Source organism: Atractosteus spatula, chromosome 1, assembly GCF_055471065.1.
Source record: "Atractosteus spatula isolate fAtrSpa1 chromosome 1, fAtrSpa1.hap1, whole genome shotgun sequence".
Classification (NCBI taxonomy): Eukaryota; Metazoa; Chordata; class Actinopteri; order Semionotiformes; family Lepisosteidae; genus Atractosteus; species Atractosteus spatula.
Window position 1 is genome coordinate 26,289,207 of NC_142706.1, and position 26,814 is coordinate 26,316,020.

At 38.3% G+C, this 26,814-nt stretch overlaps 1 protein-coding gene across 3 annotated transcripts in view; it reads right to left on the reverse strand.

The window, feature by feature from the left end:
• slc30a9 (solute carrier family 30 member 9) overlaps nucleotides 1-26,806 on the reverse strand; it is a 96,874-nt gene extending 70,068 nt beyond the window's left edge. The window contains exons 1-9 of one of the 3 annotated variants that reach the window (XM_088917347.1): nucleotides 26,670-26,784; nucleotides 25,961-25,997; nucleotides 25,454-25,525; nucleotides 22,231-22,353; nucleotides 14,728-14,901; nucleotides 8,949-9,002; nucleotides 6,574-6,673; nucleotides 5,470-5,562; nucleotides 1,259-1,341 (exon numbers count right to left, since the gene is read on the reverse strand). In XM_088917347.1, the coding sequence (XP_088773473.1) occupies nucleotides 1,259-1,341; nucleotides 5,470-5,562; nucleotides 6,574-6,673; nucleotides 8,949-9,002; nucleotides 14,728-14,901; nucleotides 22,231-22,321 (595 nt within the window). In that variant the 5' untranslated portion in view covers nucleotides 22,322-22,353; nucleotides 25,454-25,525; nucleotides 25,961-25,997; nucleotides 26,670-26,784. Of the gene's footprint in view, nucleotides 1-1,258; nucleotides 1,342-5,469; nucleotides 5,563-6,573; nucleotides 6,674-8,948; nucleotides 9,003-14,727; nucleotides 14,902-22,230; nucleotides 22,354-25,453; nucleotides 25,764-25,960; nucleotides 25,998-26,669 lie in introns of those variants that run through there. The other 2 variants (XM_088917263.1, XR_016091100.1) reach the window with 2 other exon arrangements.
• Between the last annotated feature and the right edge of the window lie 8 nt (nucleotides 26,807-26,814).

A 26,814-nucleotide genomic window follows, 5' to 3' on the forward strand; every position in this document is an offset into this window, starting at 1 on the left:
GGTGAATCTCGATAACTTCTGGACAAATGATCCTTCCCAGGACAGCAGTGATCTTAACTCCCATAATGGATGTCCAGAGAGTCTAGCAGAGAGCCATAGGAACATCTGGACATAATATTAAAATCATAATATTAATCTCCCAAAAGGAAGGTCCACCAATGACTGATCTGTAGGGTAGATACTATAACCATACCTGATAGCATCTCATCCAAACTGGCTATCTGACTTTTCATACCATGTAATTGCAACAGTCCAAGTCAGAACTTAAACTACCCTCCGTGAAGCCAGGCTTAGAGAGTGAATCAGTAAAGTACAGAATTCTGTCCAAGATATTCTCTCTGAAACAGAAGAAATGTTGTCTTCACAAACCTAGTGTTATTTTCACCTGATCAATGAAGTTAGACAGATGGACTTTCTTTTGTCGACATCTAGAATATCCAAGCATATTCTGAACAAAGCGATAGTTGAGATTAACCAAGTTCCCTTTTGCCTGCACTGCAGCCCAACCCCAAGAAGGCAAACTGCACACAGACTGTATTTATAGACCATAGTCAACAGCATGTTAACTTTGGCTGAGCCCCAAAGGAATACAAAACCTTTTGTCTTACTTCTGTCTACACCGGGACTCTCCCAATAGAAAACGACTGCCAAGTCAGGTCATGAATCAATCCAGCCCAGCTCCATCTTACCAGCGAAAAGTTTAACCCATTAAGGATGTGTGGTCAATGGATTTTTTGAGTGTAAACATATTTATTCAGCTTATAATTCTCATGAGTTGAACTATTATTCCATACACATTTGATGTTTAGTTCACAATAGTAAATGCATGTTTACCTGTGTCTGAGAATATAAATGTGATTTAATTATATGAGATGGATAGGACCTACTAGGTAGACCATAACACATTACAGTCTTTATGTATTTTAAAACTGAAGTTATTAATTCTGATATTTGCAATCCCCAAGTGAACAATCAGCCTTACATATCACAGCAGATTGTTTCACAGATATATTCTATTACATTTGTTTGTTATGAATATTTAGGTTTTATATCAATAAACTGTATTTATGCTTAATTGGTTGCTAATGGTTATCAAATACTCTCACAATTTATCGTAACAATTACTGATTGTTACAGAAAATTAAAACCTCACTTCATCTACAACAGTTAGCTGGTATTGTGTTCACGTAGGTGGTGTGTTGTGATCTGGAAAGCCTAAAAAAAGCTTTAGATAATTACATAATTGAAATGCACCTACTTTCTTTAAACTCTCTCTCCACTTCCTTTCTGAGTTTGCGCTCTCTGGCTAGTGCCTCTAGACTTCCCCACACCTCTAAAGCTCTAAAACAGAAAAAAATATAATTTAGGCACACTATTATGAGACAAGGAGTTCTGCTTTTTCTCAGCCAAAACAGCATATAAATATTTGCTGAGCATCAACTGAAACTTCTCACTTATAACTGCAATAAATTTACAAAGTTAGTATGAAAATGACAATTGTTTTTGCACCTGGTATTCTAGCATTTTATTGAACCAATATGACACAGGTAAAGTCATTATTCTGATGACTGATTTCTAATCAATGGGGCTGAATAATAAGAATAAAAAATAGAAGCACATCTGATAGGCATGCTTTTGCTTATATATTGTTTTACATATATTACATACAGTTTTATGCAAACGTGCGGGTATCCCTGGCCAAATTACATGTTTTGTTGATTTTCTAAGTGAAAAGACGTTAACACTACCTCTGCAGTGAACACTTAAACTTGACATGTTTCTGCAAATATTAATGCACAGTTACTATTTATTTGCTAAATTTAACAGATTAAAAAAAATAAAACAGTAAATGTGGCATGCGCAAAAGTTTGGGCACCCTTCCAGTTGATCCACTAGTGTTATTTTTTTGTAAGGTCTCAGAACTTAATTGACTCGTTAGGCCTTAATTTAAGTAAGGTGATGACAGTTCCAGAGCTTCATAAATTCTCTGACTCTTTGAACCACTAAGCAGCTGACTGAGGATCAGAAAATAAAGATAACTTACTCCTACAAAGCAGGGGAAGGCTATAAAAAGATATCTAAATGCTTCCTGCATTTTCCACAGTCTGAAACGTCATAAAGAAATGGAACTTAAAGGGAACTGCTGAAGTTAAGACAAGATCTGGAAAACCCAAGAAAAATCTCTGATACAAACGCTTGTAGACTGGTCAGGAATGCAAAGCAAAAACCCAAATCACTGCAAAGGAACTGCAGGAAGGTTTAGCTGGCAAAGGAGTAGTGGTGCACAAGTCCACTGTGCAGCTTTGCTTGCACAAACATGATCTGCATGGAAGAGTCATCAGAAGGAAACCTCACCTGCGATCTCATCAAAAAAGTCAATGTCTGAAGCATGCAACAGAACACTTAGATAGGCCAGAGGTGTTTTGGAACCAAGTGCTGTGGTCTGATGAAGTAAAAATTGAACTCTTTGGATACAATCACCAAAGGTACGTTTGGAGAAAAAAAGAAGAAGCATCCGAAAAAAAGAACACCTTGCCAACTGTTAAGCATTGGGGTGGATCTATTATGCTTTGGGGTTATGTGCCAGTGGCACAGGAAATATTGTGCAGGTAGAGGGAACGATGGATTCTACTAAGTATCAACAAATCCTGGAAGCTAATGTCCCATAGTCAGTGAAGAAAGTGAAGCTGAAAAGAGGTTAGATATTACAACAAGACAATGATCCAAAACATACCTCAAAATCAACCATGAATTACTTCAAGAAATGAAAGATTAAGGTTTTGGAATGGCCTTCACAGTCCACAGAAAATCTGTGGGTAGATCTCAAACATGCAGTGCATGCAAGATGACCAAAGAATATTTCTGAACTAGAAGCATTCTGCAAGGAAGAGTGGGAAAAAATACCTAAAGCAAGAATAGAAAGAAAGTCAACTGGCTACAAGAAATGTTTGGAGGCTGTGATTTCTGCCAAAGAGGGTATTATCACGTACTGACTGATAGGGTGCCCAAACTTTTGTACACGCCACATTTACTGTTTTATTTTTTTCAATCTGTTAAATACAGCAAATAAATAGTAACTGTACATTACATTTTGCTGAAATATGTCAAATTTAAGTTTGTTCACTGCAGAGGTTGTGTTAACTTCTTTTCACTTAGAAAATCAACAAAACATGTAATTTGGCCAGGGGTGTCCAAACCTTTGCATACAACTGTCTATTACCTGTTCAGACACACAAGGACATTCAAAGACTGCACAAAGAGGTTTTATCAATAAGAGGGGTGCATTTGTTTTGGCATTCAACAGGTTGACTCACCTTATCACCGATCAATTCTCTCATTAATGAGGTGATTTAGTGCACGATGCTTGAATGCATCATAGTCATTCATGAATCAGTTAATTAAAATTAGCCAAAAATTTAACATTATTCAAAATAAGCATACATTATTTTTCTAAAACTAAAATTATTTTTCATAGCTCAATAGAGCTGTGTTTCTTTTGATGTTCAGTATATACAACAAAAAACTGATCACTTCAGCTTAAACACTGTTGTTCTCTTTGAAATTAAAAGAAAACTCAGTAGTGATACATTTCAAATGTCTTGTGTTAGCATGTTCTGATTAACAGCAGAGACCTTTCCTCTCATAATTTTTCTTTTCCTCCACAAACATACTTGGAAAAGTGTAAGTGTTGGGACAGTGAAGTGAAATTGGTGATTTTGCTGTAATCATTTGTCTACATATGAGACAAAAGTAAATAATGTCAGCTTTTATTGTTATGTTTTTGTGCGTACATGTTAAACCACATTAGAACAAAAATGTTTTTGTGTTCTCAAACCTTCAATTTCAGATCAGCATAAGTATTAGGACAAATTAATTCAAACATTTGTAAATTTAGTATTTGGTCACATACCCCTTACATGCAATGATTGCTTCAAGACTTCAACCCATTGATATCACCAGACTCTTGATGCACTCCCTTAAGTTTATTTTGGGTCATTGTCTTGAAGCAGGGTGAATCACCGACCAATGAGTTTAGAGGCATACTTCTGGACATGGGTAGACAGGATGTTTCTGTACACTTCAGAATTCAGAATTAATTCTACTGCTACAATCAATAAACTGTAAGCAGTGAGCCAGTTCCACAGGCATCCATGCATTCCCCATGCCCATGACAGTACCTCTACCATACTTCATGGATGAGGTGGTATGCTTTGGATTTTCTTTCTCCATACATCTGCCTTTCTGTCACTTTCTGACCTTTCTGTTTGTCTCCTGCAGTGCAGCCCTTGTAATTCTCCTGTCAAAGTCATCTGCACATAGAGTTGAGATAATTTAAGTTAGGTTTGTCTTCACAGCTCTGATTTTTCTGTCATCAACTGTTGTTGTCTTCCTTAAACAATCTTGGTCTTTGCCAATTGCTTTCTCCTCCACTAATTAATTTTTTAGATGAATGAATATTCTTGATTTGTAATGTCCAATTTCTCCAATGGTTGAAGTTGGAATTTTAGCTGCTCTTATCTTCACAATTACTTGCTTTTCCATCATAGATAACTCTCTAGTCTTTATTTTGATTTATGCCTTCTAACTCAAGTGGCAGACCCAAAAATTAAACTCCCAAGTCTGGAACTAAGGCTATACATTTACAGCTCTTTGGTGTTCATGCAACATGCAACATATGAGCAATTAGAAACATCCGTCAGCCATTCGTCCCAGTACATTTGTTCACATGAAATGAGAAGATTGAACACAACAATGACCGATTTAAACCTCATTTTAAACAGGCTAAATATGGATGCAAAATAACAGACAAAAAAAGAAGTTGAAAGTTTTGCTTTATATTGTTCTTTTGATCTGAAACGCAAATTTCGATAGTACACAGCAAAAATGACAAATTCCCCTTTACTGTCCCAATACATACATGTTTTAACTGTACACTCAGGCTAAAACTGTAGAACTAAAATAATTTCCGATAATAGCTCCTTAAACATATTTAGGATGTCCTGTTGAAATGACAAATCAAATTACTCTGTAAAGAACTTCATAAAATGCCTCTTTAAAAAGAAAACACTCATGCCAAGAAAGCTATTCATTCTTTAATAATAATATTTTTATCTACTGATGTTCTTATAAATACACACATAAATAATTAATCAAAGGAAACATGGCAAAGCAGAAAAGTAGTTTGGAATCGAAGTACATGAAAAATTTGCTAATAGGAGGTAGAAAATAAATTTCCGATATAAAGTGAAATTGTGCCTGGCTTAAGCTGCAACTTTATTGTGGTATTATTAAAAACAATTTGAATAAAATAACTTTAAAGGTTTTTTTAGCAGTGTTTTTTGGATCCCTTTAAAGCATTTCAAATCAAGAGTAGCTTTATGTCTACAATGCAACAACTGGTATTTTTATAATTCCTCAAAAAAACAACATAGAATCCATCACATTTAAAACATTTTAAAAATTACTAACTTGGCTTCCACATCAGAGCGCAGGAACACTGTAAAAGCTTCTGTGTCGTCATGTGGGCTCCTTCGGCGGATCTTTCTTAGCTGTTCTAGATCACTAAGAGAACCAGTGAAATTGCAAATCTCCTTTGAATCACATTTACAATATAAATAGATAGAAATACAGATGCATGACTTCAGCCATCTTAGAATAAGGAACAAGTAATAGGTTTTTTCCATGCTGAAAAGAGAAGAGAGAAAACACAACATTTCGGCTGTGAAGCCTTCTTCAGGTGTGAGAAAGACAGGGCAGACAGCAAAGGTTAAATAGCACAGAAGAACAAAATCTGGGTGAGGAGAGAGGCAGAGGCCACTCAGGAAGTGCAAAGTGGAGAGGTATGAAGAAAGGTGAGAAGTCAAAACCGGCATGAGAATGGAGATTACACGAAAAAAAGTCGGTTGTTGAGAGAAGGGGGAAGGTGTGAATTTAGTTTCTGTAGTCTTTCTGCTATGGGAGTTGAGAAACCCTTCTTTGAGAACAGAGATGGAGAGATCAGTCTGATGTAATTTAATTTAATTTAATTAAACCCAGATTTAATCTTTGCTGTCTGCCCTCTCTTTCTCACACCTGAAGAAGGCATCACAGCCTCAAGCCGAAACGTTGTTTTCTCTCTTCTCTTTTCAACATGGAATAAAACTATTACTTGTTCCTTTGCAGACTACACATGCTGACGCAGCCACCCACCTGAACTACCTTAGAATAAGGGTTGAAACAATACTTTTGTGTCTCTATACAAAAGACGAAGGTCAGTTTATTATTAGAAAAGGATACACTCAACCCACATTACGTTGAACAAATCTGTATCATTATAGAACCCTCTTATTTTTATTTGAGCCTTTTGACTGTTATCACATTTTTACCCAGCTGACCAGATTTAATCATCATCCACTTTTTGATGCTTTGAGCTTGCAAAAACAAATATTACAAGGTTACTCAAAATAACTGTTTAAACAAATTGAGATGTGCTTTGCGCCTTTTCATGCCATGTTGGCATATCTGCCTAAATATATATTGTCCAGTTTTTCAACTTGTGCCTGCCTCTCCTTTAACAGTCTTATGGCCAATTACCTTGATTTGAGGCAGAACTCATTCATGGCCCTGACGGCAGTGATGAAGTTGTTCTGAGTGTATTTAGAACCATAGTCCCTCTTCTTCAGGACTGCTCTGACTGAGAACAAAATAAAAGACAGTTTAATAAGATGACATGAAAATAGCACAACCTATTCAATTACTACCACACTTTAAGAAAAGGTAATAAAAAAGAACAGTCTAAATGAGAGTCCACATAGAGACCTCTGACATCCTTCCATTACCTGGACATTACTGTACAGTGGCTTGCAAAAGTATTCAGACCCTTGCCATGGTGTAACATTTTGTTACAAAATTCTACATAAACATTTTTAAACTTCATATTTCATTCAAAACCTGAATGTTAAAACTTGAAATTTATTGATTGCATAAGTAACTGAAGGGATGGCCTGATCTAGGCATCATTTGGGTAGTACAATTCACCTTCCATTTCTTGATTATTGAATCAAATGTGTTTAAAGGGATATCCAGAAATCGAAATTGTTTGTACCCTGTTCTTCAAACTGTGCTCTTCAATGACTTTACCCTTGACTAGCTTTAAAACATCCTTAGTCTTTATGCATGAGCCTTTGCTTAAAATCCACTGCCTTATCAAGGAACCTCACAAAACATTATTTTATTCTGAAATAATGAGAACCACCATTATTGTACAGACAGTAGCCACTCAACTAATTCTGTGCATGTACATTGATGGTTTATTTACTTATGTAAATTATGACTTTTCCCTTTTTCTTTCATATTTATTTTCATTCAATGTGCGATTGCTAAACAAATTATATAACAACAGCATGTTCAAAGACGTAACAGTATTTAAATCCTAGTGTAACAGTGACGCCATTTTTAAATGGTGTACAAATTGTTTGATAGTATTTTTATATCAAATGTCCTAAACATTAGATGTCTGTGTTTTTAAAATCAAACTGTATATTATGTCTTAATCTATTCTTCCTTTGCAAATAAATTAATGTCAATTTGGCAAATTTATGACCAAGCAATATACATGTATAATTATTGTTGGGACATTTGGGGACATACTGTATGTACTTTATCCATCATATTCCTGTGTAGTTAATAAATTTGTTATATTTACATATTATACAAAACTACTGTAAGAAATAAAGCAAGAACTAGACTTCACCAAGAAATGGGCACATATATGGCACATTAAGCTAAGTAAATATGAAAAACAAACAAGATATAAGATATTATATTAAAAAATGAGAACATGCACTATAAATAGCAAGCAGAAAATGCTGAACCTGAGACAATTTATGAAAGAAAAAAACATCTAATTATATTAATATTCCATAAAAATGTTTGGAAATCTTATTTTCTCTGTATTTTTCTAATATCCTTCAAGCATTCATGTAGTATCTGTTTAAGCTGCTATTGTAACTAAGAAACATGTTAATAATGAAATATGTCTAATTTGAGAGTTTTGCAACAACATTTTAAATTTTAAAATGATTTTATTAGATACACTGGCTTTATCCTCTACACCCGACATAGCAATCTAACATCAGAGGTCTTCTTCTGACAGAGGAGGAGGAAGAGGTAACTCTGGCACCAAAGAAAATCTTTGTGTACTGATGAGACTTTTATAGTACAGGAAACAGAGACTTCTTTAAATTTGGTTAGTATGCGAGTCACATGCATAGCATCAGATTGCTTTCCCAAATGTACACCCACGTGGAAAGCAGGCTTGGGAGCATGACCTCAATCAACAGGCTAATTACAAAACCAGTGCTTTAAAATAAGAGAAAGGAGGAAGAAGGTGGAGGGAGTGAAGCGTTCATTTTTCTAAGTCACCAAATAAAGCGTCTCCATTTTATGAAACTACGTTTCAACTGGTACCACTTTTCTCATTCTACCTAATCTGCAGAGCCTTCATTAACACTTCCCTTAACCATCCGCAGTCATCATCCACTAGGCATTTTCCAACAGCTCACACAGTTGGCCCCTTGATTCATTCCACGATTACCCAAAAGGCATCTTAACAGATACTGGTATGGAATTTTAATTGCATTTCTTGAAGGAAGTGCCCTGCCATTTACAAATGCACAGATGTGCTTTGCAAAATAATGACTAACCTGTGTCTATAATTCATTTATAGATTGCTGCCTTCAAGGTCAGCCCTGGAATTTGTTGCCCAGATTTCTCTTTAATGCCTGTTTCACCTCCCTTATCCATTTTCAGATTTTTGTTCTGTTGTCTACCTCACGGTTTTGCTTCATAACACTGCTCTTTACCTACAGTATACGCTACTGAAGAAACTGAAATATTTCTTTTGACTACATACTCTTCAGCATAGCATTAACCTCGGCTTGCCAGATTTTGGTGTCTGTAGACATTACCTTTCACTTGGATTGTTTCTTTTGCAATACCTCCCGTGTTTGACGTTCCTTGTCCTAAAAATAAACAGAAGGTAAAGATATTGATGGTAGGCTTTGCCGTATTTTCCATTCTTGAAAGTCAAACTGAAACATTATTCCAAAATCTTTACATTCTGAAACAGTCAATCTCCTGAAGCATATAGGAAGTTGCATATATGAGTGTCTGTGTGTGTTCTAGGCTGACCAAAGGCAAGAATCACTAAAGGAGGCATGTGTATTGTATACAGGCATTGAGCATGAGAGAAAAACAAGAGCAACTATGGGAATGGATTGTGGTTTTGCCTCAGATGCAGTGTGGTGTATTAGGTGAAAGTTGACAACTTCAGGGCTGTTATGGAGCCACATAAAAGCAGCAGGGGGTTTGCTGTGCGAGTACAGTGTGACTGAAGTCACTAGGAAAAAGCTTGTTTGCAGCATTAGTGGTAGTGTAGCCTGCTGTTGATCTGGATGAAATGTAACTGGAATCGAGTCCGAACCATCTTGGAACTGAGCTCATCTAGTGAGACGGAGGCTGTCTGTTACAACATTTTTAAATTACAGCATTGCCTAGACACATACGTATACACACACACCTACACAGAAAAATGTGTAAAAGAATTTATTGCAAGTCACACTATCAATAAATCCCCATCAGGTAAAACAAACTCGCATCCGGATCTTCGAGAAGACGAGATAAATGGGTAAATTAAACTTGCGATAAAAAAAACATTTCACAAGGAAGCCAGATTCAGTTTACATATAAGAACACAATGTTGGGCACTGCTTCCTTTTATCATCTGTAAATAAGTAAGCCATCTCATCTGTCATATGTATCATCTGTAAGTAAATCTGGAGATATGTTGTGGTTTCCAACAAGGAGATCACATAGGACACATGGAAATGTCGATTTTGAAGATGTGACTGATGTTGGCTATTTCTGACAAAAACAGAAAAGTAAATAGTACATTATGGAGGGCACTTATGACTAAAGTGAAATGATACTAAAGCATTTTGAAATGTAGTTCCTTTCACCTCAGATATCAGCACTTTGCCAATGTGCCCATTATTCCAAAAAAAATGTGAAGTTGAAGCTGACAGGTAGAGAGCCAGCTGCAGGACTCTGCAATTTTTGACAACTGGCAGAGATAGTTGAGGTGGAAGGGGATCAGAGATCGCCAGAGACAAAGGGAAAGCGGAGATTTAAATTAGAAAGGATTCAAGCTGTCTGGAATGTGAGTGGTGCTGGACTGGCTTTGGTATTCCCAGGAGATGTCAGGGTTCAGGTGGTCGGGTTCCAGATCAGGAGCTACAGGGTTTGTCTTTCTAGATTCGGGTTAATGCATTTCACAGGACAATCCTGGACTTGCACTACTCCGAAGTAGCTTAAATGTCAGAGAATTGTTCCAGAGGCTGTTTTGGATTTTATAGAGGGATGTTTAATGGGGAGATCGATTGGATGATTGATGGGATGACTGAGAAAATGAAGGACAAATGCATAAACATCCCAAGCACGTTCTAAGATGTCTGGGACGTATGTGATCACTGTGATTACTGTGTCCGAGGGAAACCGAGGACTGCAAACTCCTGCCTGCCTGGGCGCGACAGAAGTGTAATCTCCCTCTCCAGAGGCCAACCTCTGGACCAATAGTTGGTCTTACAACCAACAATAGTTGGTTGTAAGACCAACTATTGTACATCACCGGTCCTAAGTACTTCAATTTAATTCAAGCTTTATTGTCCCATTGGGGAAATGTGTTTTACAGCACACTCCCAACATAACAAAATAATGACGGAAAACATTTTACCAACAAAGAAGTAAGTAAGATAGTTACAATACATTATCTGAAAGAGATATTGCAGTGGAGATGAAAGATTTCCTGTGTCTTTTAGTATTACACCTGGGGACACAGAGGTGTTTTCCAGATGGGAGAAGTATGAACTTGCAGTGAAGGAGTTAAGAGACAATCCATAATACACTTTGCTTTCTTTGCTACTGTTTGTAAAGGATATTTAAATTTGATTTTCCCCAATTAATTTGCTACTTATTTTGACTAGTTTTTCTAGCCTATTACAATCAATGGTACTGATGTTACCAAACCAGCAAGTGAGACAGAATGTTAATACACTTTGAATCGAGAACTTGTAGAAAAGTGATAGGATGGTTCTTGAAATAGCTTAGCTTCCTTAGAAAAAAGAGCCTATGTTGTCCTTTTGTATAAATGGTGTCACAGCATTTGTCCCAACTCAAGTTTTTGTCTATGACTAGCCCCAAGTACTTGCAGTCATCACAATTTCTTCAATCTGACCATTAATTACAGTAGGTTGAAAGGGCGTTGCTTGTTTCCTAAAATCAAAGACCAGCTCCTTTGATTTTAAAACTGCAAAGACAATTCATCCAACCATTTAGTATAGTCATTTAGAATGGGTGAATGATGGATTTTTAGGTCCCTTAATAAGATGACCAGGGCTGTGCCACCAGCAAACTTAATGAGCTGTCTTTTACAATTGTTAGTATACAAAACGTAAAGGGGGACAAAACACAGCCTTGTGGTGATCCAATAGAAGCTTAGAGAATGTCCTAATTGTTAAAAAGATTAGGACCCATCAGCTTATCAAGTTACTATTTAGCTTGATATTCTCCAAGAGTTTCTGTGCAAGCAATACGGTTTGTATTGTATTAAAAGCAGAGGAAAAGTCAACAAATAATATCCATACAAATAACTCTGCATTACCCAGATGCTGATTGACCAGATATAATAATGTGAGTATTGCATGTCTACCCCTCTCCTTTCTCTGTATGCAAGCTGCAAGGGATCAATAAGGTCCTGTGTGTGTTTTCTGATTCTCTACAGGCTTGTCACTGGGAGAGATATAAGAGCAGCTGGCCTGTAGCTGTTAAGCTCAGTTGACCTGGCAGTTTTGGAACAGGGATAATGGACTTTTTCCACAGAGGAGAGATGATTTGTAGATTTAAGGACATTTGAAAAAGCAAACTGAAAATAATCATTCAGCTGATCTGGACAAAATTGCAGAAACCTTCTATACACATTATCTGGAGCTGCGCCTTTTCTCAAATTAAATTTCTAAAACTGCTTAAGCACCTCTGCTGGATTAATTTTGATAGACTCAACAGATTCTGGAAGGTCAGCACTATAAGTTGGGGTGTTTCTGAGTTTCAGTTCAAAATGGGTGTAAAACACATTTAAATCATTTACCAGCTGTAGTCCAACCATGCCATTTAACACAGGAACAGTACTACTCAAACAGTTGTGGGCGATACTGGTCATGGATTTAATACCCTGCCATGCCAAGCTGGAACTTCCCATAGCCATAGTATTTTCTATTTTTTTCCTCTATTGTTCCTTTACTTTCCTTATCTCGCTTTTCACTTCTTTGTGTGGTTCTTTCCTGAGTTCCATATCTTCTTGAGAAAAAGCAAGTTAGTTTTACTAAATCATCTTTGAAACTCATAACTTTCCATTTGGGAAGATGTTGTCTTGATTTTGGAGGAAAAGGAATGAAAGAACATAATTTCAAATTTCTACTGTAAACAAATGGATTTAGTACTCTTCTACAGACAGATAGGCCAAACAGAAAAGGAAGGTATATTGATAAACTGTGGAAGCACCTTTTGCTTGAATTACTGTCATAATTCTGTCTGGACCAACGTAGCATACGTAGATTTGACAAAGTGTGTTCAAACTCTGTCAAATTGCAAGGAGATTCTCAATAGACTGCAACTTTCAAATCATTCCGGATTTTCAGTTGAATGGAGGCCAGGGCTCTGATTGCTACTTAAGCACATTTATCTTTTTGTCAAGAGCTTGGGATATTACTGTGACATGTGCACACTGACAATTCTTTGACATAAAGGCCTGCAAGTCCTTCAAAGCTGCTGGATTCTTTGTAGCCTCTGATGTGATCAGTCTACTCTTTGCTCAATCTTCCATTTTGGAGGAATGACTTTTTTATATCCATATCCTGCTCTGTGCCTTTCATAGCTTTATCCCAGAGGTATTTCGATAGCTCCTTGTTGCCAATAGTTGACTATTTACTTTGAGAAGCACAACCCAGCAGAGCAGACCTAAAGGAGAATCTGATTTTATTCTGAAACCATCAGAATCACTACAGCTGAAAACAGGCTACAATCTATAAATAAAAAAAAAACATTCTAATTTAATGCGTCTTGGTTTCAGTCTGTTAGGCCAATAAAATGTGTTACTTTGGAATATAGTCGACTCATGGCGAACCTATGGATAGTTCCTCCCGTAACTACCCATAAAGTTTTCAGGGCAAGATACGGAAGTAGATTGCCAGGCCTTTCTTCTGCACAGATAGTGGTCACAGAAACGAGATCCTCCGCTGCCAACACTGCCCTATACTGCTGCTGCCCAGTATGAGTTATTAGAGAACCTTGTGCCTTGTGGGACACAAACCCACTACCCTGATATTATGAGTCTCGTGCTCTACTAACAGAGCTAGTCGGGGCTTACTTTCAAATATATTTTTCAATAATCTGATAACCCTTAAATAAGCTTCCCAGAAGTATTAACTAATATCTGGAAAACCAAAGTTCAAAGTCAGAAGTCTTTATCTTTTATAGCAATGATATAACTAAGAAGCAAGGAGACATTGTTAAATGCTTGACTGTGTAAGAAGAAGAAGGGCATGGCAGTACTCGTTTTCTTTTACACTTGCTCCCTGAAAGAGCCACTGCACTCATTTTGTGGTGCGTATGGCTGTGAAGTCCTTACAGAGAAGTCAGACTGGCCATAAATACAGGATGGCCCACAGCCACACTAACTGATGCACTAAACTATCAATTTGTTACAGCTGTGGCTTCCTAGATAGACACTGGCTGGCAGCCTGTTATAGGCATATTATTCACCTCTCCCAGGCAATTGTAATTCCCTGGTTAAGGTTTAGGCAGTTGACTTTTTAGAGATTATTAATATGTGAGGGAACAGAGAATTTGTTTCAGGTAGGAAAATGTAAATTAAGAAGGGGGATTATGTTTCATTACTTATATCTCAACCCATCTGTTCCTGAACACTTCCTGAATTTTATACTTTTCCTGCTCTGCCATTCTGCTCCTAACACACTTCTCAGGAATGTTTCTGCTACCTCATTTGGCTCTGGTACCACATTACTTAGAGTATTCTAACCCTTTTTGACTGGCCTTCATGTTAATGTCATCTACCTGCAGTAATACTACATTTGCATTTTGTCCTGCACAAGACTCTGAATAAGTTCACATTTTCTGCTATGAATCCAGGCTAGTCTATGGCTATGGCAGCTAAGCGACTTTTTTTAACTTAACATCGGTATCTTCTGGAGGTTTTTACAGCTGAGTAAATGACATGTGTATGATATCACACAAATTAAACAAAAGGAAAACTTATCAAGTTTAAACTACCACATTTCATAGTCACTATCCATGGAGATCAAAAACATACTTGCCCCAAAACCCATCGATATGAGATATCAGAATAGCAAAAGGTATAGATCCATCCTAGACCTTAATGACTGCCACAGTCCTAGGAGTGACACATCAGCATCTAATGATACTGTATATGGCCAGAGAAATAGTCTGCCCTTCACGATTTATTCATGAATAAATCTGTAAGGTATATTTATGTTTCTGGGGTCTTCAGACAATGTTCAATCTTAATTTTGAAGTATCTGGTGGTAATAAAGCAGTTAAAAGTAATTCACAGAATTTTACTCTGGATTTAAACTAGACAATAAAAAAATAAGTTACCTGTTGGCTCATTTGCAGGTTGTGCAGCCAGTTTGTCTGGCCCAGACAGAAAAGATCCATCCTTCGGTGTGCCAGACGTGGAAAAAAAATGTACTTGTTTTTTTGCTAATATAGATTCCCGGCTGTCAGGAAAACTAAACCAGAGGCTTCTGACATTTTTACTGTTTCGCCACCCTGTGCCAGAATAAAAAAAAACAGAATTAATATTTCCTAAATATTAATATATTTTAATACCTTCTTTTCCATGTTGCTTTACAATTTAATGGGGTTTGTTTCATAAACATTAATCCTTCCCATTAGCAAAATATTTGCATGCACCCTTAAATTGCTGGCATTGTACTGGTTTAAATTTCTCATTAGGTTTTTGTGTTTACCACTTCAGACTACCTAAATTTCTAGTGCATTAATACCATTTTGAACTCACTTTGACATGAATATATATTACATTTGACTGCAGATTCAGAACTGGAAGTCTTTTTATCAGTAAATAAGTGTGGGATCCTGTAGTTACTATTGTTTCTTTTATTATTATTTTTAATAATTATTATATTTATTTATCTTTTATTATTATTAAAGATATTGTGGTCTTTTGGGTCCTGTATTCAATTCTAGCCTGGGTGTGTGATATTTGCAAGGTCTCCAGTGTTAACATGGGTTTCAACAGGTGCACCAGTTTCCTCCCATCTTCCAAAGAGAGTGGCTAGATTAAACTCTAGCCATTCAGCCCATCTTATTTCTTTGGTAGTTTATTAGCTAAATTAATTTAATCCAGCCCTTTTTTAAAAGAACCTTTAGTTCTGAACCAGTCTAAGAAGCGAGTTCCGATTACCCACAATTTTGCAAATTGTAAATAAGTGCTTATTTTCTGTACTAAATGAATCCCTTTATAGTTTCAAATTGTGAAATATTGAAAGGGGTGAAACAAGCGCCTTTAGTAACAGTTGTCTGTACCCCATAAAATCTTACATACTTAAATCAAATCTCTTGTCAATCACATTTCCTCTACATTGAAGAGACAAGTTCCTTAAGAACATTATTTTTATCTTTGTCTGAAACTACAATATCATTTTTGTAGTATGGTGAAAAAATTAAACACTATTCTAAATGAGGTTGTGATGAAGGGCTGCTTTACATATTTGTACTCTGATGACATGAGCTCACAGCGATGCAAGAGGCTGATCACCAGTTACAGGAAGCATGTGGTTACACTATTACAACTAAAGGTGGTACAACTAGTTACTGAGTTTAAGGAGGCGCTTTATTTTTTATTTTTTTACAGGGGGACATTGCTGGATGACTGGATGAAACTATTTTTTCCCCCCACTCAGACTTCCTTTATATTACTAGGACCCACATGAAGCTCTGATAATATTAAGTGGCAAAACCATGGACATTTTTTTTTAATCTGAATTGAAAACTTGTTAGCAAGAAAATTTTAGGTATAACTGCAGTTAGCCATTTTATTTGAAAGTTTTGTCTTTCCGTTTTGTAAAGATTTTTTCTGGAACAAGAGTGGTACCAATAAACAGACATTTTCTGTACCAGATTTTTGCCTGGCCTATATTTTAATTATAACCACACCTGAATTTGGTACCAGGTGGTTTAGTCATATAAATTTTACAAATGCATTGTAAGCTTCAGGATGACATCTTTACATTTTTACCAATTAATTATTACCAATTTCAGTTTGAACTGAAGGAACCTATACCTTTACCTACATTCACAGCTGGCCATCTCTCCAAGTTCTCCTGAATGGCGGCATAACTCAAGTATCCTATGCATGATTTTACAACACAAAACGGAACAGGTTTCTTAGCTAATTAGAGGTCTTGGTAAATTGCTCAAGGCTTACCTAACTGCCTAACTTTCTGACCTTGTTTACACCTTATATTATAACAAACTGTTACTGTCCAATCATAATGTATGTTTTTATAAGAAAAGTTTGCTCATCTTTGTAACAGTGTGGGTTTTCCAGATTGCCTTTCCATGGGATGGAGGGGGTAGGGAGCTGGTCCATAGTCACTCAAATTAGGTTCTTCACTCCTTCCACTGTGTCACACAACCCTCCCCCCAGCTTAGAGTGGTCCACCTTAAGCAGTCAGGTTGTGTCTCCTAGACCAGGCATCAGCATTCCCATGAGCGGCTCCGGCTCAATGTTTCACCTCGAACTGGTACAGCTGAAGGGCAAGGAACCACTGTGTCACTCTGGCATTTTTTTCTTTGTTTGCCTTCATCCAGGTGAGTGGAGCGTCAGTTACTAGAGAGAATTCCCTGCCCAGCAGATAATACCGTCGCGATTCGACTGCCCACTTCAGGGCCAGACACTTCTTTTCAACCACGGCATATTTCTGTTCTCTCAGAAGCAATTTCCTACTTAGGAACATAAGAGGATATTCTACTCAATTCCTGAGACAGGACGGCACCTATCACCTTCTCCGATGCGTGGGTCTGTGGAAGGAACTGTTTTCCAAAATCCCGCACCTTGAAGACGGGCTTCTGATATAGGGCATCTTTCAGGTTGGCAAAGGCCTAAAGCAGATTCCAGGGTCCAACATACCGTCTTAGGAGCTGAGGTACACCTCAGATCTGTGAGGGGGGCAGCCCATTCAGCAAGCTGGGGGATACAGCACCGGTAATAATTAAACAGTCCCAGAAATGACTTCACCTTCATCTTCTTTTTGGTGACTGGCCAGTCTCCAATTGTCTTGATCTTGTTGAGTTGAGGCCATATTTGACCCTCACCCACTGCATAACCCAAGTATCGTGTCGATACAAACCCAATTCAACTCCATGTTGGGTTGATATGCAGCCCTGCCTCATCTAAAGAAGAGAGGATGGCCTAACAATGTTCAAGATGTGAAAGCCCAGCCTTCACTAAATATAAACAGGTTGTCCAGGTAGGCAGCTGCATACTGAAGGCGGGGCCTCAACAGTCGATCCATCAGACACTGAAAGGAACCCCATGCAGACTGAAAAGAAGCACCTTGTATTGAGATAGACCTGAAGGTGTTGAAAAGGCAGTGTAAGGTTTTGCCGTGGATAGATATCTGTCAGTACCCCTTTGGGAGATCTAGTTTTATTTACTTAGCCTTCCAAAATTTCTCTAGGAGCTCATCAATCCGGGGCATAGGATATGCATCAAATCGAGACACTTAATTTAACTTCCTGAAATCGTTGCAAAAACACCAGGATCCGTCGGGGTTGAGAGTCAGAATCACGGAGCTGGACGAGGGGCTAGTGCTTTCTTCAATCACATTCAGCCCCAGCATCTTCTGAACCTCCTTACGGATTTCCTCGTATTTTGCTTCGGGGATGTTATAGGGCAGAACCCTCACAACGACCCCAAGTGGCATCCCGATGTGATGACGGACGAGGTTTGTTCACCCCAGCAGGATGGAGAAGAGGTGTTGGTTCCGACACAATAGAGCAGTTGCTTCCCCTGTTTGGCTTGGGGAAAGGTGTGGAGAAAGAGTCACGGCGTTACCTGCTGAAGAGTTACAGGCACAAGACAGTAAGGAAGGAACACCCTTGTCAGTGTTATATTCATGCCATGGTTTTAAGAGGTTTACATGATATAGGTTCTTCTTCTTTTTATGGTCAGGGTGATAGATTTTATGTTACAGGATTTATCCATTTGTGAACTTCATAGGGGCCCTGCCATCTGGCATAAAGCTCGCACTCTGGAGCAGGCAGTAGTAGCATTACACAGTCCGCTGGCTGAAAGGTGCAAAGTTGAGCGATGCGATTATAACGTTTTTGTTATCTGTCCTGTGGCTCACTGAAATGATGGTCCACTACCAGTTTTAACTGGGACAACCTCTCCTGGAATTTATTTACATAATCCAGGATGTTATTGGAAACCAGCTGTTGAGTCTCCCTGGATTTTCAGGTATGTTGAGGATTCCTTGGGGCTGTCTTCCATAAACTCAAACGGGGAGAATCCCATCGAGGCCTGGGGCAATTCCCAGATGGCAAACATTAACAGGGGTAGGAGCAGATCCCAGTCCTTTTTTCCCCAGTTTGAGATACTTTCTTTAACATCTGTTTTAGAGTCTCTTTAAACCTCTCCCAGAAGCCATCGGTCTGGGGGGTGATAGAGCAACATCCTCAAAAATTTTATTCTCAAAAGTTCTGCGATCTCCTGCATCAGCCGAGACATAAATGGTGTTCTCTAGTCGGTTAGGATTTCTTTAGGAAGTGTGACTCTAGTGAACAAATTTGCCATTTCCCTAGCAATATTTTTGCTGACTGCCCTTCAAAGGGGTATAGCCTCTGGATACCGGAAGGCATAGTCAGCAGTGACTAATATGTATTCGTGCCCCGGGTTGTTTTAGGTAGGGGACCTAAGAGATCCATGGCAATACGGATGAAAGGCTCTTCAATAATGGGAAGGCAGTACAACAGTGCATGTTAGTGGAGCTTTGGCGAATTGAGCTGACAGTCAGGGCAATTTGTGCAACATCGCCCGACATCAGTGCATATGTCGGCCAAAAGAACCTTTTTAAAATGCGTTTGCACATCTTGTCTACCCAGAGATGTCCTCCCAGCAGAACTGAATGAGCCAGTCAGAGTATGAACTGTCGGTGCTTCATCGGGACTAGAAGCCTATCCCAGTTCCGCCCATTACATTGGCATAGGAGGTCATTCTTGATGATGAAGGATTTTGAGTGCTTCTGGTGGCCTTCAACAGGTTTCTCTTTTCCACCGTGTTTAGACAGTGTGCAGATGACCTCTGTTTTTACCCTTTTCACCTCAGCGGCCTCTCATTTTTTTAATCACATGCTTTCACGGAGGTGTGGCAAGGCAAAAAGTTCTTTAAATCGGGGAATGTTCTTCCCAAGAATAAGTGGATGCAGCAGCCCTGGAACTACGGCAGCATGGATCCAGATGTTTTGTTTCCGTAGGCAGACTTTCAAGCTTGCTTTGGTGCAACTCTTCTGCTCCCCATGGATACAGCCAACGGTGAATGTTTCGCTGTTCCTCAACCTGGTTAGGCGGGATTACCTCTGGGGACATGAGACGCAGTGCACTCTCAGAGTCCACTAGGACTTGCAGTGAGTGCCCATTCAGGAGTATCGTTTCTAACAGAGGGGCGGGGTCAGCTAGAAGACAGCCTCCGAGTTGTTCTGTCAGGGAGGCACGGACGATGTTAACAGTCCATCCGCATGTCTTTGGAGGGGCATTGTTCTTCCTCGTTTCCCTCCATGGCAAATCTTGAACAACTTGGCGGGCACTGTGCTTCCCTGGAGTTACGTTGCGGAAAAAGAGATGGCCATCCTGGGCTTTCATTTCCGCCTTACTGCCTTCCTGATGGGTTCCCCGACAGATAGCAGCTGCCCCCTCTTTTTCTTTGGCAATGTTTACCGCGGCAAGATGTCTCTCTAAAGTGGCCATGAAGTCGTCCACAGTCTCTGGGTCGCTTTGGGCACTGTTTGCCGTATTGCAGGGGATAGATGTCTAAAGTACATATGTAATACATGTGTTTTACTACCTTGTTCTGGGATAAGGTGTCTGGTTCCAGCCACCTTTTGGCCAGGTAAATGAGGTCGAACATCTGAGAGCGAGTGAATATGTGGGGACCGTAATGCTCCGAGGAAACACTGCACCCGGACGTGGGTCGTGAGCCCCTCCTGGGCTAAAATCTCCATTTTGAGACGCTCATAGTCGGTGGCAGTGCTGTCCAAGTCATAATACGCCTTCTGAGCTTTGCCAAATAGGAAAGGGGTAACTATGCTGGCCCCCAGGTTGCAATCTCACCGGAGCCGTTCTACTGTTCTCTCAAATGCTTGTAGGTATGCCTCCATGTTGCCTTCAGGAATCATTTTCTGTACCTGTACCGGTGCCATGTGCCTGGCTTTAGGAGGGGAGGCTATAATTTTTTTTTGGGAGAGGGGAGCTGCTAGTTACGTCTGTCCTCCTTTCTTTATTGCAATAAATAAATCTCTAGCTTGATTTACCAGAGTCATGTGGAAAAGAGTCTGAAAAGTCTGAAAAGAGTCTAACAGAATATAACTATTGGGGGCCATTTACTGGCCACTAATTGCAGGACTAATCTTTCTACAGCTGGCCTGCCATAACCAAAGCACCATTTGCTTTTTGTTACTTCACTCTATTGGTTTGGCAAGGAAATTAAAATCTACATTAAACACCAGATGCCTTTTGTGCATAGCTCCCTGCAAATCAAAATCAGAAATGCGATATGCATCTACAACCTGTGGGGGTCACTTTGTATTTATCAATTTTAAACTACATTTGCTAAGTGTCCATGTCTGTGCTAATTTATATAATTTATACCCTATTTTATATCAATTACAAATTTAACTAGTTAAGTAACTACATCAGTGTCTAAATTATTGATTGAATTAATAGGTCAGGAAGTGCATCTAGCCTAAAACAAATTCCTGTGGTACACTGTCTTCACAGCCTCTTGTGACTCTTTAGATGAGTTTACATAATCAGTTTGTGAATTAAATGCATACACTACTTTGGACAGATGTAGGTTTTAATTTGAGGGTCAACCTTTTATGACTTTTTTTTCTGGAAATATAAATATATCACACCATATACCCCAATACATTCTACTGTATTCGTCAACTGTCACTGTTTGTTCAATAATTCTAGCAAATCAGACAAGACCTTCCCTTTCTAAATCCATTTTGGCAGTTTGTGAAAATGCTATTAGTTTTACATTACGCTATTAGTATCACATATGTGTAGGCTTAGTGTCTTCTACAAGGCAGCATATTTTGTAGTGTTAAAGTTTAATATTGACTGTCATTCCCATTCCTAATATTGATAATAATAAAATTAAAGTTTAAAAATGTGAACACCATTTTCTTCTACTTAGGATGATAATACCAGATCAGATAACTCATCAATGTTGATGTACTTTTTTAAATGGGCATTTTAGTTTCATTGTAGTTTTTCTACTTTTCTCATGCTAAATGTATAATGTAAGTGAATATTCATTTACTCAAATATAATTGGTAATAAGCTAATGGTTGTCATATTATATTATTATCAGACTAAAAAACACACAAATACCAGGCTCACTCTAATAATACAGAAGATGCTTCCTCACTTTATGCATGTCAGGCACAAGTCTCTTACTGACACAGAGCCTGACATATTAAACCAAAGATCCAAAATATTAGTGGAGATGTCAAGTTTTCTTACATTGTATCCCACGATTTAAATATCAGCTTCCTAATATCACTTACTAGCAGTACCAAGTCCTTAATGAAACAAAGATCCAAGTTATGAAATATAGATGGAGTTCCAATACATCCCACTTTTAATTCTGTTGACAGTACATTGCTTTCATATGAAGGCTGCTTATTTCAATAGGGTAGGGCCATTTAACATGAGGCCACACTTTTCATCATTTGGTATTGCCTGTTTGCCCTTCAAAATGTGAACATTTCATAATAAGGATCAAAACAACCAGAAAGATCAAAATGCTAATGGAAATGTTCAGACTGCAGAAAGCAAAGAAAAACACACCATGGCAAGGGTGGCAGATTCGAGTGGCATGCTGCTGCAAATAGAACTGACAGAATACATGCCACTGTCTCCGGGCAAGACCTGGAAACATCCTCACTAGGCTTAGGGGGTGAAGGGCTGATCCTACGGGAGAAAGAGGAACACAACAAAGATTTTATTAAAAAGGGTGTCATGGTCCTTGGAAGGTCAGTATGTCTGCTGGTTTTCAAAGTCTCTTCCTTAAAAACAGAAACACATGAATAGGTACAAGATGCTAAATTGGTCCAGTTAAATTGGTAACCCACTGTTGCAGTTCATTAAGAGCTCAGCTGGAATGAAAACCTGTGGATAAAATGACCATCCAGTATTAGACAACCCTGGGTTACTCTGTAGGCCAAAGTTTCAGTGAAATGCATAACTTATACTTTCCAGAATTCCGCAGGTCCTACAGGACTCTTATTCTTTTTCCATTTAAATTCCTCATTGTTTAATTGTACTAATGACTTATCTTCCATGTTTTTATCTGAGGAATTCTTTATGATTTTAGAACCCCTCACCAGCTCTTGTGGACTGGTGTAGGAAACTCCTACTGTACAGATTGTGCTTGACTGATGTACAAAGACATTTGCACAAATGTGGTTATCTGCTTTTTATTTTAAGAAAAAAACAGCATAAATAAATTCAATTTAAGGGTTCTCAAGTAAATACAAAGTTATGCAGCATTTAAAAACAGCTTTAATTATATTTACTTAAAAAAATCACTGGTTTATTTTTCTCAACAGATTCACAAAAGGTAAAAGAAGAAGGGAAGTTTACCCACAACAAGTAGCCAAGCTATACCTTGTGTGATAAAGGTTATGCTCAAAACATTCTAACAAATTCAGGCATTTAAAGGCAATGATTAAAGTCTGAATCATTTAAAAAATCTGCTACAAAACATCATTACAATATTGCACACTTTCAATGTTTTAGCAACTTTTTCAGAAAAAAAGACTTTAGGCTCTGATCACCAATAGGTTAAAGAGCTTAAAATGGAGGAAAGCCAAACTAGCAAAATTAAGTGAATGCCCCAAAGCATGTAGTTTTCAATAACTTCCATGCAGTCAGGAATGTTATGTAAATAAGTTTAAATTTAATTGGAGCTGACTGTTGTCAATAGGCAACAGCATCTTGCTTTGAGTTTGATTTGTTCACTTGTTCACTATTGTTTTCAACTTCTCACCATTGCACACTATATGATTTGTTAGCCATGGAAAAAAATGGTCATTCTTCCCCCGCCACCATCCCATGGAAATGTTTCACAGTTTTACGGAGAGTGACACCAAATCAGTATACAGTATTTAAAATATAAAAAACAAATATTTTCAGAGTCACTTAACCATGTGATGACACCAATGCACTCAGTACCAGACATCCAAAACAGCCTGTACTTTTAGTCGGTGAATCCTGCTAGATGACAAGAGTTTCTGGCAGAGCCCTACACAGCAATATGCCAAAACCATGTGACCAACCTCACACCTTAAACACTTAACACTTTTAAAAAGGGATCAAGAGGGAAAAATAATTTTTATCAGTTATGGGAACTTAAAATCCACATTGATCCTTTTCAATTACTATGTAATACAACAAAAAGAACTAGATGTTAGCTTTGCACATTATTTAAAAATACAAGCTTATTACCATTTTTTTTTACTAAAGGCATACTGTCAGCTCCATTATAAAAGAATCAAACTGTAAATAGGAAAAACCCAATGTTTTCTTACACCAATGGAGAACTGTAATTCAAGCTCACAGTTAGCTCCTAAACAGCACTCCAGCCGATTCATGTTGTTCCCTGCTACTCCTCAACAAGAAACTTACTTTTATGTTGACCTCACTATATTGATAGTGAGAAGAAGGCTCCATAACCGAAACTCTCTCTTTTTCTTTTCAGCTTGGAATAAACCTTTACCTGTTCCTCTAGAGCTTAGTATCCTATGTTCTAAAGAGTAAGCATCCTTACTATTTATATCAATAAATATTGAAATATTTCTCCCTTCTGATTTACTAGCCATTCGTTTTCTAGTAATACTAGAATGGTATGATGAATGGTGTTACTGGTGATAACTCTCCATAATAGCTAGCATATGACTCCAATATATGCGTGAGCAATTTACCACCCAAAATGCTACAGTAAGGCTACAATTGAGGACGTAATCAATGCTGTTTTTAAAATAGAACGACATAATCAGAAGAAGATTGATGGTTAATATCTCAGAATAAACATTAATAACATACGTATGTTATTCAGAAAGGGCTCCGAACTCCAGACCAGAGCGTGTTTTTCTGTAATGACGGATACTCACGGGATTGCCAATGTACAAGAGAATGTGTTTACAAACCCTTATCAATTTAAATAAAGAATTCAATAAAATTTAAATACATCATCAGCTGTTGCTTGCCCTTCTAAAATGTCAGTGTAGTAATAGGATCATATAACCACTCTGGTATCGACAGCTTATTAGACGGATGATACAGCTTTTATTATTTAGCTCGGAGTATGTTTCTGGGATGGCTGATCATAAGAGTTTTAGATATCTACAAACACACGGTTGTGCTGCTGTGCACTACTGTCCTAGATCGGATTTATTATCCAGGTGCAGTGATAAAAGAGACCATAAAAATATCTATCGGCTACCAACAATTATTTATAGGTATCCTATACTATAGCTATCAGGACAGTTTCGCATTAACCACATCGCTTCTCGCTCAAAAGATGCTTCATGGTCAAAGCGTGTAAATACCCATCACTGCCTGCAACCACCTTCAAGCATACAGAACATTTAACATGTAGCATCACTTTATTAGCCCTATACAATTTCTTGCATTAGGAATCCGTCTTTTCCACATACCCCAGCTTGCTCTCCATGAGACACAAACACGCAGACAGGGAGAAAAGCTGGGGGTCAGAGCGCAGGGTCAGCCATTGTACAGCGCCCCTGGAGCAGCTGGGGTTAAGGGCCTTGCTCAGGGGCCCAACAGAGTAGGATTCCTCTGCCGGCTGCGGGATTTGAACCGGCAACCTTCCAGCCCCAGGCGCAGATCCTTAGCCACAGAGCACCGCTCCGCTCCGCAGAATATAATGTTCCAGCTGATCAAGCTCAAATAGTGATCAAAGTCTAACTCCAAATTAAAAAATATATATATGTATGTAAATACAGCCAAGAGTGTACCAATAATATAGAAAATACATCGCAAACCTTACCCGTGTATGAAAACTATGGATCTTCATAACTCACTCCATCGTCCGTCCACAGCCAACACTAAACCTCCATCACTGTCGCAAACAGAGGGAGATGATCACGACACACAGGCTTACGGAAGTCTTCGCGGAGTCTACACAGTCCAAGTTAGACGTCTGCTTAATCTCCGCCGGAAAAACGTCACCGAGTCATAAATTCACAGGTTGAGAAGTCTGCACAACGGATCTGTTTCTTAAAAGATGTTGCGCTGGAGCTGAGCCGAATTCTAAGCAATCGAAATGTGGTGACTGACGAAGAGGTGCGTTAGTATCTGGATATAATCCTCATTATTCCTGCTGGCGCCACCTAGGCAGGAGGTGTGGAACGCTTACAAATTCCACTATTACCATCCAATCATTTTATAACTGCTTCTTCCAATTTAGTGGCTCGGCAGACAACGGGCGCAAGGTGGTGTTCACAGACGCAGACATGAATACAGTCACACGAGTGACTGAAGTCAATTAACTTACCAGTATATTTGTGGACAGTGGAAAGAAACCGGAGCACCTGGAGGAAACCCAAGTGAATACTGGGAGAACATACAAACTCCACGCAGATAGCATCTGGAATTGAACCCAAGACCCCAACACTGCACAGTACCAATGCTAAGTGTATGTGAATTCCTTGCAATTACACATTAATTTGAATTAACTGAAGTAGTGGTACGAAGTAGTGATAAAATTATTTACAAAAACATAATCACGTGCATTATTGTTAATGCATGTAATCTATACAAATATATTGTAAAAGAATCTACATAATTGATAGTGTCAATTTCACGTGCCAATTTTAACCTTTAATAAAGAACAATTACTTTGTTCTTTGGGGCGATGTGTGCAAAACCACTGCATGCAAGCTGCACTGGAATGGAATGATTTCCAATTCAACAGGGAGGTGACACAAAAAGTATACAATTCATTATGTTCACATGACAGATAAAGGACAGACTCCAATCTCCAATCTAACACTGCACAAAAGCAACATGCTTTCACAGACAACATATTTAGAAATGCAAATATAAATATACAGGACAAAGTAATATTTAAATTATTGTGTGCCCACATATTAGAGTATTAGTCCACATTCACAATATGTAATTAATTATTTAATAATTCAGATATTCTAAATCGAAACCCCCTTCAGTTTTTTTTTGTATAACAACAGCTTAATCCTACATACCGTAATAAGTACGTTATCAACTGTTCTCCAGCTTTGTTCCGCAGGATTTTTTCATTACAGCTTTGGATGATCGAGAGACAATACCATACCAGCTAGTATCAAGTACTCATTTTATCACGGAGTTCCCTAGTAAATCAGAAAGCTC